This window comes from Daphnia magna, linkage group LG6 (assembly GCF_020631705.1).
Source record: "Daphnia magna isolate NIES linkage group LG6, ASM2063170v1.1, whole genome shotgun sequence".
Classification (NCBI taxonomy): domain Eukaryota; kingdom Metazoa; phylum Arthropoda; class Branchiopoda; order Diplostraca; family Daphniidae; genus Daphnia; species Daphnia magna.
Window position 1 is genome coordinate 357,691 of NC_059187.1, and position 13,875 is coordinate 371,565.

General features: G+C 40.1%; 1 protein-coding gene and 1 long non-coding RNA gene across 32 annotated transcripts; one reads left to right on the top strand and one right to left on the bottom strand.

Annotated features, from left to right (window-relative positions):
* Positions 1–5,836: 5,836 nt before the first annotated feature.
* LOC116924740 (pyridoxal kinase) lies at positions 5,837–7,659 on the bottom strand. The gene is made up of 7 exons (XM_045174674.1): positions 7,442–7,659; positions 7,219–7,318; positions 7,015–7,158; positions 6,825–6,945; positions 6,622–6,764; positions 6,458–6,540; positions 5,837–6,384 (listed from the first exon to the last, which is right to left on the bottom strand). Exons 1-7 carry the CDS (start codon positions 7,535–7,537, stop codon positions 6,157–6,159), a joined length of 915 nt encoding a protein of 304 aa, XP_045030609.1. The 5' UTR covers positions 7,538–7,659; the 3' UTR covers positions 5,837–6,156.
* Positions 7,660–7,981: 322 nt separating this feature from the next.
* Positions 7,982–13,116, top strand: LOC116924741. Of its 31 annotated transcripts, none has more exons than XR_006647516.1 (19): positions 7,983–8,248; positions 8,317–8,380; positions 8,433–8,625; positions 8,794–8,906; positions 8,967–9,040; positions 9,099–9,145; positions 9,217–9,430; positions 9,495–9,799; positions 9,918–10,132; positions 10,204–10,347; positions 10,612–11,468; positions 11,542–11,606; positions 11,674–11,715; positions 11,782–11,890; positions 11,953–12,041; positions 12,103–12,255; positions 12,324–12,654; positions 12,722–12,863; positions 12,930–13,116. It is a non-coding gene; the product is annotated as an uncharacterized LOC116924741 (long non-coding RNA). The 31 variants fall into 31 exon arrangements; XR_006647519.1 differs by having other exon boundaries at positions 8,518–8,625; positions 12,930–13,115; XR_006647525.1 differs by having other exon boundaries at positions 8,531–8,625; positions 12,930–13,115.
* Positions 13,117–13,875: the final 759 nt, after the last annotated feature.

The window sequence follows — 13,875 nt, forward strand, 5'->3', positions numbered from 1 at the left end:
GGTTGCAATCCATCAAGTGAGGGTCGGATTGGATCGGATCGGATCGGATCGGCCGTTTCTATATCTCAACTTGTTGTTAAATTCGTTGGTTGCGAGCGTTGCGAGAGTGTAGTGTGTCGCACATGTTCCATTTCGTCTATACCATCAACCTGCGAGGCTGCAATGAGCCAATCGGTCCCGAAAAGAAGATGACGTCAACACCCCTCCACCCGAGCCAGCCAGGGTGTCGATGACAACATTGTGGCCGTTTCACAATAACCATCACCGAGCGAACGCTTCACAGAAAACGGGACGGACCATAATAGACACACAGAGAAACTGAGTGAAATCTTCCCTTTGAAATTTGGACTTGTTATTCTGATTTTCGCTTTTGTTTTTTGTTTCTTTGCGTCCGTGTGTGCGTAAAACGTTTCATTAACCAGCCTTTAACTGTTGAATGTATTCGAAAAACGCAACTTGAATGGCTATACACTCGGCCACATCATCAGTGCGTTTGAAAAACAAACAAAAGAACGCGAGTGGCGAAAGGACAAACAGATTTTACGTGTTTGGATGCACGCGTCGTTCTTTCATTTATTTGTTACTTTTCGATTTGTTCTAGATGGCACACAAGGTCGTAAAGGACACCAAAGAAAGTTCCTGGCGCTGATTCGAACAGGGCGCGGTCCAGCCGTAACGTCTTTCGAACAAGGATGAATTCAACCTCTTCCCCGAAAAGGTTAGACAAGGTAAACAGGATTTGCGTCTCGCGCATAACATTAAGGCGGTGATCCCATTGTTGGAAAAAAAAGCACAACGTGAGTTTTATCAGTTCTACGGAGACTGTGCTGTCAGGGAGGCCGGGGCCACCGGTTTGCGGTGGCAGCAGGTGAATCCAGCTGGACAACGGACAGATTTGGTTTCACGTTACACGCAATAACGGCACGTCATCCATTTAGTTTTTAGAAACACGACAGATTTTTAGTTCATCTGTCGTTGGATCTCCTCCGCGCCCTTTATCTGCTGCGCAATGGTATAATATATAGTTATGCCAGCATGTCGGCAACTATATAGACCCCATCGTGTCGCGTGAGTGCCTCAAGCCCCTCAAGGCGTCACGTTTTTTGTTTGTTTTTGCTTTTTTTGAGGTTATTCCTTTCCGACATGGGACACACGCACCAAAAAGAAAAGCTCTATGCAAATAAGGGAGGAGCTAATCTTATTTGAATGTTTTAGTATTCATATGGGCGCATACGGTAAACGAATAATTGAATATCTATACAAATCCAAATTGGCCATGCAAATGCGGCATCAAGTTTCTATCTAGCTCACGTATAGTATAGGGGAACTGTATAAGTATAGACTAGCTCATTTTTATTATTCTAGACTCGTTTATTTCTCCCCCTGCCTCGACGAAAGTGTTGAGATCATTAGTCTTTATTGAGCCGGTTTGAACGCGTGACTTTGCGCGCAGCCGTTCTCCTCCCTGCAGCATAAGGCCTAGTACACAGAGACTACGGTATACCAAAAATGACACACAAAAGCAGGGCCAAACCTTTTGGCCTTGGCAATCTACAGAAACAGGATATAGATTATATAAATACACTATGCATATGTAAAAATGTAGAAATATATGCAAAACAAAATGAACGAACAAAAATAAAACAAAACAAAAACAACAAAAAAAACAAACAGGATTTAAAAGAGAGAGACCGGGCGGCGAGGGATCGATAAAAATGCTGGCCCCGTCCAAAAGACAAAGCCTTTGGCCTTTGCCAAAGAAGAGGAATTGCATCATCATCGTAAAGAAGTCGGAACATTTCTGAAATGCCATTTTCTTTTCGTTCTTCTTTTTGTGTGTGTGTGTGTTTTTGTGTGTGTTCTTTTTGAAATATAACAGGCCAGCAATGCCGGGCTTGTTAATGCAATTGTTGACTGGGAAGGCTTATACACATTCCAGGCGCAGCGCGCTAACAAGCCTGATGTATTACATCATCAGTCAGGGCGACCCATGATCGCCTCTTCACCATCCACCCCCTGCTGACTGGTCCCTCTATGCTCTTTTTATTCTCTCTGGCAATCTGAATAAATGATCCAGTTGGAATCGTCACCTTCCCAAACGTCTTCTTCTCCTTCTTCTTGTGATGGCCGTGCTGCTGGGGGGACGGGTGCCACGACGGAGGACCAAGTGCCGATATGTTTCCAGCAGTTGCACAGCATCAAATTGCACAGCATCAAACCGCACACGCACGATGCCATCAGTATAAGAATGTACTTTAATAGGCATCGCATATACTCTTTGAAGGGGCCATCTTTATCATCAAGTCACGTGCTCGTGGGGGTGTACTGGGTAACATCACGACCTGTCGTGATCCTGGCCGCATAGCCAATGAGGCGAGAGACGCATTTATTTTCAGAACGCGGAACTCCATCAAGTCGCGACCAAAAAGACTCGACGCGATTTTTGGCTTCTTTTTCTTTTCCGAACGATCGGTTTATATGCGCTGCTGTTTCGGCGTCATATCCCTGCTCAAGTGCTGACAGACGCCCGCTATTCAAGCCGCCCAGAGTAGGCGACGTGCTCCAGTTTACCAATTGTTTTGGGTTTTTTTTGTTTTTCTTTTATTCTTTCATTTTTCCGCAAAAGAGGGAGATATAAAATAAAAGAGCGGGTTTTTTACTTACGTGCTACGGACGTGCGATGTTATTTATTCTGGTAGACTATACTCTATCATCATGATTTCAACGCCAATCTTATGTACACGCATCAATCAGTTTTTGTTCTCACGCCCAATAAATGCCTACACCGAATTCCATATTCATTCGTTGGCATTGCCACAGGTATTTTCTCCCGTCTTTTTGCTTTGAAAAAAATTAATCAATTTAGGGGAAACGAGAAAAGTGATCAAATCAATGGTGATTGTAGACATCTACAGGCAAATGAATAAGCTATCGGTTTTATATTGACTATATGCGCAAAGAAAATGGCAGCGACTCTGCCATGACACTTGCTATCACAAACCGATAGAATAACAAGCAGATGACCGGGTTACAAAACAACAACAACAAAAAAATGAGATTGCCAATCCTTTTTCGTTTCTATATACTCTCGGCTGTCTTAACGGTTTTTTTGCGTTTGTTGCGTTGATAAGACACGGAAAAACACCGGGGACCGAGTGGTGGTGATAAAGAAAACTAAAGACAACTTTGCATTAGCAATTCGAATGAGTGGGAAAAGTATTTTCGTTGCGATTCGCTCTATGCAGAGTGATGCGTGTTGTTGATTTCACTGCGCGTGTTTAATACCGAGAACTGGAGCCGAGCGCAGAACGCGCCGAGGATCATGCAAAATAGGTTTGTCGCGGTTAGTGCTGTGCTATACACGAATGATCGAATTTCAAAGCGGGACATTGCCAACTGTTGATGCACGACGCGGACAGTCTGCTGTGTTCGTGACACTCTTCCCGATTGACTATACCAGTTGAATAGTAGACTAGGCCTACATATATATAGTCTGTCAATAAGCTCCAGCCACAGCACGTCATTACTGGCCGTGTGGTGCTGCCATTTGACTCCGCCAACGGGGATATGGAAACATCACCGCAATCCAACTCGCATCGCAGATGGAAAGTTGTGAAAGAGAGTCCTACCTTTCAGATGGAGAGAAGATTTCCAAGCGACGATAGGAGAAGCTTCGTCGGACCAAGCCGAACGAGACAAGTAATCAACGATGGTCCACTGGCAGCCGTACGTTATCAGCGTTGAAACGACGCTGGCGCTCAACACCGCCCATCCCCAACCGCCTTCTAAGTAATAATGACGCCTGAACCGATCGCCACAGAAACCGGTAAGACGCGTGTCACTCTTAGTTTTTAAAGAAAGAAAACCAAAACACTTTGCGTGTTCGATGATAAGAAGCGTTTTCAAAAGTATAATACCAGAGAGTCAAAGCAGCTCGCGTGACCATGGCCGATGCGTTTCGGTTTGCGATGGAAGCAATTAGCGGCAGTCGTTTATCATCCGCATTACCTACACATTAAGTGGCAAAACAAATAAAAAAGGCAGCAGTCGTAACTTTTCCCTGGAGCCGAATGGTTATTTGCCATCAAATGTCACAACTTTGTAATCTTTCAACGCGTCATCAGCCATAGAAAGTTGAGCCCTCGGCCGCAGCTTCATCGTATACAGCTAACAGAGCTAACAAAAACTCCGCTAAAAACTCACGCAAACGCATTTCTCTGATGCACTTCTTTTATGTACACGCCATTATTCGATAACTATATATAGCAGCCTATTATATAGTCACTCTCTATATATCATGCCGCAATCAATTCCTAGTAAATTATCGTCTCACTATTTTCAGTTGTCGAATGACTATCGCTTATCTGTTGACTTGTTTTTTGTTTTTGTTTTTTGAGGGGGGGTTCTATATTGATCCATGACAGACAGTGGAATAAATTTGTTGTTTCGATTTTTTTGCTGTTGAGCAGCAAACATGTACCCCAGTACCGGGGTGTACGTTTTTGAATACAAATTTATTTATTTTTTCCGACCAAGTAATCTCGGTGTCGTATAATGTATTCAACGGCTCTTGCCAGTACATGCACATGCTTCCAAATCCGTGGTTCCCAGCTGGCGAGGGAGAACAAGAAGAAAGTTGACATACGTAGACTACTATATAGTGATATGGCAAAGGAAGAAGAAGAAATGCTCACTCGTATCATGTACATACTGCTGCATGTCATCTAATGGTCTTTCGTAATTAATAATAATAATCAAAAGAAATGTTCAAGGTGAACGAGTGCGATGTGACCTTTATCGCAGCTTTGGATTATGATTGCCTCAACTCATACGAATGCTAGTTGGTGAATGCAAAGACAATGCAACATATTATTTCAGCTATATTCCTCGGTACTTTCCTGGCAACCAATCCTATTGCGTGCAAACTCGTCGTTCAAAACAACTGGCTTAAACGATATACCTACCTGACAGGAACAACGTATTGCGTCTGCCATTGTTGACGATGCGATTGTTGTTACGTTGATGTTTGAGACGGCCGGCCTCTTGGTCCATGATGTCCACGGATGTCAAGTCCGTTGTTCGATTGGTAACACTGAAACGTCTACTAGCCTACCGCAGCAATTGAATTGACACAAAGTTTGTTTGCTTGGTGTCTGTATTTGAGTGTGCACCCTTCGGAGCCTGGAAGATCAGCTTAGTTATTTACCGGCGATTCATCTGAACTTTAGACAAGAACTGGAAACAAGAGCGAGAGCGGCATTCGCGTGCAGGGTGCAAACTCTGGACTCGCGTTTTGCATTTCGAGGGAGGAGCACGGCGCTAACGATGGACGAAATATACAAGTTTTTTGCTGTGGTAGTACCTGTTAGCTGATAAAGTGTTCATCTTTAAAAATAGGCCGAGATTTTAATGGTGCCGCTCTTTGCGTAGACTCTGGGCTGACAGCGTCTAGAGTAAGAACTGCTAGGAGAGACGGTGAAAATCACCGACTTTTTGAAATCCATTACGGACCACGATTGATGATGAGCGAATAGCGGGTATCACATTTTATTTGTGGGCCAAGGGATACACCACAGCTAAAATTTCGTTCGGCCGTCTCGGATTCAATGTTTGAACGATTGATAAGGTAACTTTACGGGCATGGATTAATGGTCGATACACGAATATTATTCAATGAGAAGCAGGACCAGCATCATACTCTCTTATTGGGCTATACCCCCACACCTTGTTTCATTAGACAGGAATGTATTTTTTCCTCTTTTCACTCTGAAAATAAATTCACGTAAGTAGAGTGAGAAGGATTTAAAAAAAACAAACACAAAAAACAACAAATCAATTCCCCTTGCAAATTGTCTGAAGTACTCAACAGATATAACTACTATATTAATGCAACTGCACGAATTTTAAAATTGAAACACACCAACGCCACGATCGTACACGGAAAGTAACAGGACTACGAAATACAGCACTACGTCCAATAATATCTACATTGAGTCATGCCCAATAGGGACAGTTTTCTATCTGATATCCATGCCGACTAACATAATTGTGACTTAGACAGGATTGGTTATGGCTATTGGTCCTTAATCGTCTTTTCATAGTCACCATATCATATGTGTACTAGAAAACAGGGCGAACGTGGCCCTCGTTTTTTTTTCATGACAAACGTATAGCTTTAAAGGTCTGAGGTGGATTCTCGATGTCTTTTTTGCTTTGAATCAACTGAAGTTCCAATAATTTGGCACCGTAGGGTTTTCCCAGTTTTACCTGCGCGTCGGCATAAGCTGACGTCCTATGTAACACTTCTTGCAAACTGCCCAGACTATTGACCATGGCTAGGGATAAATCGCCATTACTAATATGTAACCAGGCCAGAAGCAACGCCTGTATAATGTATACACCGTTACTAAATGGAATCGTGATGCAGAAGCCTAAACGGAAAGGAAGATGTGCTTACACTAAACAAGTCTCCAGTTCCAGTGAAAAGGTGAGGTATACGGGGAATGTCGAGCTTCCAGACTTCCATGGAATCTGATCGCTCTAAGAAAACAAAATAACGGGAAAAAAAATGCGTTAATTGAAATGCGGATAGCCCTGTGAGGATGTACGAAACCAACTTACGGGAGCTTCCGAATGCTGTAAGACATCCGCTGGGACCAAGTACTGAGCTTGAGATAACCACAACTTTCACCCCCATTTTGTGCAACATTTCCATGCACTCTATAGCGTCAGATTCACTGGTAATAGTCTTCCCAGTTAAAAGCCTAAATCATCAATTTTTCTTAATCTTGAGCTAACCAAAGCTATGAAACTGTTTTACTTACTCAACCTCAAATTGATTTGGTGTGATGACATCTGCTAAAGGAATGAGTTTATCGCGATAAATTTCTAAAAGTTCTTCGGGAACATACATTTGGCCATTGTCACCCATGACAGGATCACAAACTGAAAATTCCAAATTATAAGTTTCTTGAATGGGAATTCAAGGATTTCTTGAAAAACAATTGTTCATACCATATACAAGCTCAGGATTTTTTTTCTTAAGCTGCTTGACAGTTTCGTAAACTTGCTCCAAGAATGAAGCAGAACCAACATAGCCTGTCAGCAAATGGCTGACATTATCTAAATCATTGATCTGCAACCCAGACATCAATTCAGCTAGCATTGTAAAAAAAAGTGTCAAGTAAATAAGAATTCTACAAAAATATATAAGTATACCTAATTCTTCTGCATTCAGTACTTGTCCTTTCCACTTTCCATAGCCAGTGTGGTTGGAAAATTCCACCGAATTAATAGAATGAACTTCAAAGCCAAGGACCTGAATGATAAGATTGGGATGTTGCTTAACTCTAGATTTCTTTTTTATTTTAGAAGTATTCATATTTACATACGATCTCACTAAATTCGTTAATATCATACGATTTAATTGAAATTTACTTACATTTAGCGGGAAGACAGCACTTTTGTTACCTACATATCCTGCAACTACGTGACTTTGTATCGATAGAACTTGCGGAGATGATTCTGGCAAGGCCATCTTGGAACAATAGTGAGTGCAAATGAAGTTTCACGAAGGTTTTGGTTGCGTAATATGGGTAAAGATAAAAACACCAACACGAACAATCTATAAAACAATTCTTGACATTTACCTGTGAAAATCCAGATTTACCATCGTCTGCTACATAATTGTGTTCATTAATTCCCACTAGATGGTGTGGCCGTAGTTTGCAGGAGCATATTTTCGGCTGGCGCGCCAGTACCGAACGAGACTTATTTCGAGGTTTTCCCCCATGTTGAAGGCCTAAAGCATATACGTCAACCAAGGCGTTGCCGTTATTGAATTCAATTATTATCTATATGTTTGTTTCTTTCTATGTAAAATAATGCCTCTTACATTTCTTAAATATTTGTTTATGTTTTGGATTAGTAAGTAAAGAGCGTTTTGATTCGAATTTTTGGAGAACGTGAACATCTCAGCTGTCGTGCTAGGCAGGCGCCAGCATGGCCGCCAGTTGGCCAGTGTGGTAGCGTATTACGGTTTAATGGTTTATGCATAGGAATTTTCAGAGGTGTCATGGCGGGTAGATTCTCTGCATGATGGTAGTCGCAGAAAACACGTTGTATGCTGAAGCAGGAAATTCCCGTAGTTTGGTCGTATATCGTCGATCTTAGCATCAACCGTCGACCGTTAACAGGAATTGAGTAGGCACCTCTACATAATCCTACCTGATCGTTGCTGCAAATTAACGTAATAATTCTTTTATTACTTCTGCGTTTAAACTTAACTAAAGTAAGTTTACTGCTTCTTGAAACAAGAAACATAGCAGATATCTTGATGACAACTAAGTGTCATTGGAAAGATTGTTAAAAGATGTTTAAGGTATTTCTGTAAGGTACAAATCTGTAATCATGTTGATAAATTGACTTTTTAGGTATATCATAATCTTCAGCTTCCCAGTCAGACACCCATCCACAAAGCCATGGGTGATAGATGATATTAAAAATGTATATTTTAAGTTATTTATTGCAGATTCTACCCAATGTGTGGAATGTGATATTCTTGGCCTCGAAACCCCAGCTGCCCTTTGCTTCAACAAGGGTATAAAGCAATGATAATTCCAGGAGGTAAAGAATGAAACCAAAAACAAAGCACAGACATTTTTTAGTTGGCTTTTCCGCTTAATGTTACTGTTACATTTAACTTTTTGGAAATATATAAGTGTATACAAATGTTCAGGGTCAAATCGGGGAAATGGTTGAGCCAAAAAAGAAATTTATATTACTTTTGAACAGGTCCTAACTCAGTTTACGAGGTTGATGACCCACTATACGGCACAGCAATCTTTAGGCTGTGGTCTTCCAGTGCTGGGAATTTGTTACGGCAAACATGGAAATGTATACATAAGGTCAGGATTAAGTTAATGAATGGTTGAGACAAAAATGAATTTTACATTACTTTTGAACAGGTCCCAATTCAGTTTACGTGGCGGATGCCCCACTATACGACCCAACAATCTTTATATGCGGTCTTCCAATGCCGGTAATTTGTTATGCATGCAATAAGTCAACAAGAAGTAAGGTAAACAATTCTATTTCAGATCACACTTTTATCATTCAAATTGTTTTTTTCAGCAGTATTTAACAGGTCAGAAATAACAATTTAGTATGTAGTAAAATAATTTGAACATTTTTATGTTTTTGTTTTGTTCTGTTAAGGTGGATCGGTGGAGAGAAAAGATGTTCGCGATGGGTAATTCGAGATCCAAGTAGGAACGGGAGTCTCCATTGTTTAGAGACGCGGCAAATGGTATTACTGACCCATGGTGGCAGCGTAGACAAGTTTGTAGAAGGGTTGCGTTGCGTCGCAAAATCTTCGCGTCATATTATTGCTGATATTACTGAGTCCAGTTCCATGATTTGATTGGAAACGGTATGTTGGTTTCCTTTCCATTGAGTGGGAAAAAATGATCTTAATGGCTGATGTAAAATTATAGGACGAAAAGTATTGCGTAACTTCTTGTTCGACATCTGTGGATTGCGAGGAGGTTTTACATTGGAGAAACGCGAGCAGCAGTGTAAAGATTACATCCGGCGTATGGTTGGACGTGATAAGATCGCGCTCGTGCTGGTAAGGGGCGGAGCAGATTCCGTCGTTTGTGCTGCCCTTCTCCATATATCACTTCTCCAGGGTGACGACTCGTCGCGAGTGCAGGCCATCCTCATCGATGACGGTTTTCTGCGTAAAGACGAATCCGAGCAGGTCGTCACTAGTTTACTCAAGCTTGGGCTCAATCTTCGGGTAATGTGAGATACTCTTCTGGACCATGAATTGATACGAGTTTAATTGGAACGTCGTCCTGTCACATCTAAAATTCTACGGCTTATAATTCTTGTTCTATGACCGAGTTCTTTTACAGGCAGCGGCTTCTCATTTCTTCATGTCAGCGATCAATTGCTTTAGGTTGTTAAAGCAAGTTTGACTTTCTACGATGCTTCCACCAACGTGCCTGGTCGCCAAACTTTGTCGTTGTATCGGACGGTTAAACTGTGTAAAATCGTCGGATTATTGGGGATACATTTGTCATTTGCCCAGTGGCAAATCTCACTTGGGATAATCTACTTCTCAAACAAGGTATCAACCTTCTCTTTTTTTGCATGTATTATTGCCTAATATTCAAAAACATCATATCTGAAAAATTACAGGTGCTTTCCGCTTTGAGACCGAATTTTATTGAGCCCGCTTCACATAGGGCTTCTTCGCGTGCTGGTTTCATAAAGACTCATCATAACGATTCCGAAATGGTTCGTCAGTTGCGTCTTCACTCCGTGTAGTAGAACCTCTTTAAGGTAATTGCATTAAAGTGTTGCTTGAATTAAGTCGTTGACTCGCGAAAATCTCTTAAATTTGCCTTTTAAGAGGAGTTCACCTGAGGACTTATTGACTATTCCTTAAATATACATGCACACTTGTTGGAAATAAGGGGTGCATTTGTTTTTCGCCGCACAAATTAAACGTTGTTGATCTGTAGCTAGTTGGGCTGTTGTTGCTCTCCCTTGTAAAACTACCCTTTTTCGCGCAATTGTTAATCTAATTCTTTTGGGGACTTTCAGATGCCACCCAAAAACAAGCGGAAGACCATTCGAGGCGTTCGACAGTTCGTGAGCAGACGTACCGTTGAAACAGCCTTGCGCAGTCTAGCTGCATCCAGCCAGGTCCTATATACTTAGTAGGACCCGAAACAAAAGTTTTAAGAAGTACTGTCTGATTTTTCGGTTCAAGTCTATTTATATGCCAGAACTAAAATTGTACTTTTAGAATTTTTATTAACAATAGTTTACTTTTACAATTATAAAATTCTTGTTAACCATCTAAAGGAGAACAAAGCCATTTTTTAGATTAACAGAATTTCAACTTCCGGTTTTACTTCCGGTTTAAAATGCAAAATAACTCATTATTTGTAGGTCTAGCAGAAAAAAGATTCACATTTTCGTGATCCTCGTCAAATTTCGTATCGACTTCATCCATAAGCTAAAAATACCCGAAATCGTCGAAAATCGCAAATTTTCCTGAACTATAACTATTGTTCATGAAAAATCGCGATTTTGGTCAAATCCGACTTTTGGCTGAAAACATGTCATTCCGTCCCCAAATTTGATAGGGATCATGAAAATCCTACTCGTTTTGTTATGAAATCACTATTTCCGTAGATATTGGCTACTTCCGGTAAATTTTCGCGACAATTTGCATTAAGTAAAACATGAGCTGTATTATTCTAACAACTTTAAATGTTTTTCTTGCATGCATTAGGGTGTTGCAGCTTTTATTCCCTTTTTTTCTTTCTATCAAAAGTACAGGCTAACCCTACGAACAACGACAGTTTTAGCTACAAATATTTTAGCACCTGGTCTTGCAACTAGTAGTTGATATTCTAGGTTTTTAAATTTAAAATTGGAATCAACTGCCTAAGGTTAGTAAAGTTCAAGCACTTAAAAGCAAAAATTATACTGATTTAAAAGTAAACTATTTTCGTTGGGTTTCAGGAGGAAAAACTAGATGGCGTTGACGTACACTTTTATAAAGATCACGAATGACAAGTAAAATGCGTGTTAGTATCGTAATTAATTTTTTATTAATTTCACGGGATGCTGATTTGTGTATGTGTTTCTGTTTAGATAATCAATCAATGCTGGCTGTTCTACACTTGGGGAATAATAGTCAGTTAAATAAATTTTCTACATTTGCTGAGAAATCCAGTCTCACTCTTTCTTGATGGTATTCAGGTTCAGTGATTGGGTTCAACACCACTCCAATCCATAGTGGCAATTTTCATTTCCGTGCAAGTGCCCTTCTAACTTTTGACATAGCAAGGTGAAGAGAAAACAGGGATTTGTAAGTTGTTTGCTGTTGTCCTTTTTCTTGATTTCTTAAAATTTTTTTACCTTCTGCAAAAGGCATGGATTAATCCTTGGAAGTATTCCGTGTCTCAGTGAAGTTCACAAAATACAAATCAGTTTACAATTGGCATTGTGACAAATGATAGGTAACATAGCTTGAAGTTTTTTATATGATTTTCTAAAATCTGGTTTATTTTGTTAAAACAGAAGGTTAAGACTCTCCACATTGAACTCACTCACCAATAAAATAAAAATAAATACCTGTCGAAATGTTGCCTACACTACGAGTTATTCTTGAATTCTTGATTTCATATCAAAGAAAAGGTGCCCCTGTTTTGACCACAGGCTTCTTGGAACAAGGTATATGAAATGAAAAGATTTGTTTGATTTATCTTAAATGCTTGTCTCATCTTGGTTTCAATATGGAGGTGTGACTTGCAAGAATATGAAATGTAGTTGAACCATGGAATTGAATGAAATTGGTACGAAATGTTAAACAGAATATCGTGAAGTATTCATTCCGTAAGGTGGAAAAGTGCTATGCGGTGGACTCCATAGTTTTTTTGTTTTGTTTTTTTTTATATTTATGATACTTAATCTTTTCTATTGCTTCAGATGTAAAGCATCGATCCCGTCAAATGTTTTGCTCATGTTTGCATCTAAGGTCGAAAATGGAAATATAACGAAACCAATTAAAACAGATATGACTACCTGATATTAGTGACATGTCATGTCTATACGGTCAAAAAGAAGTCTCCGGTAATACATTTCGTTTCGTCGTAGAATTCCCATTAGCCATGCATAACATCAATTAATTTTGTTGCAGTGCTCTTTAAACAAATTTTGCTGCACCGAGCTCGGAATTTTCCGAGATGTAAATTGTGATTCCCCATGGGTTTTCTTAAAAAACCTTTTTATGTTGACGTAGTAAGAGCTTCTAATTCTAATGCCAGAGTTCGTACGTTATGGTACTCTTAAACATTATATGCATAAATTCAAGTGCACCTTGATTTAAGTTTTCTTATTCATTCCAGATTTCGTGATCGTTTTATGTCAACTAACGACGAAAGATGTCATGTAACTATATTTTGACGTGTCAAAAAATTGTACACGGCTAGAGATGCTGCATTTTCGAAGAAAGCTACTTCCACATCACCGTTGGTCGCTGATTTGTCCCGAAGATGAAATTTTAATAAATTGAAGTGCATATCTGGGCTCTCTTCTTTTCTGTGGCCCCGTTTCCCCTTGACTTGTGATAAGCCCGTAGGGGGTCATGCCCCTACTGTGATCAGCAGCAAAGGTTGTGAGTGCGCTGTCCGGAAAGGGGACGTGGGGGTCCTCAAGTTCTATGATATCATTGGAGGGCGAAGAGGCTACCCACAAATCCGAATTAACGGTTAATTGCTCACGTAAAAACTTGTCCGAAAACTTCCATCCTCTTCCGGCTTCTCTTAGCCACGCCCCGGGTAATCTACCCGGGGCGTGGAATCATAAATCATGAATTCGATTCAGAATTGAATGAAAATCACGAAAATTAGGTTTATTTTTCTATTGGTTTTATAGTTTTTGATTTAAACGTTAAAAATCCTAAAGTAAGTTGTTGCGCTAACAGCACTGTTTTCGTTAATTTTTGAAACGGCTGGTATAATGAGAAAACCAATCACTAAATCGAAATCAGCGTTTAATTTCGATTATGCCGTGTGATTTTTGGAGAATTTCAAGAGAATTCGTTTTTGGCCGATTTTGACAAAAGTGGGAAGGCTATACCCTTCCCACTTTTTCATTTTTGGCCAAATTTCAAATTTTGCTTAAAATACATGAATTCGATTCAGAATTGAATGAAAATCACGAAAATTAGGTTTATTTTTCTATTGGTTTTATAGTTTTTGATTTAAACGTTAAAAATCCTAAAGTAAGTTGTTGCGCTAACAGCACTGTTTTCGTTAATTTTTGAAACGGCTGGTATAATGAGAAAACCAA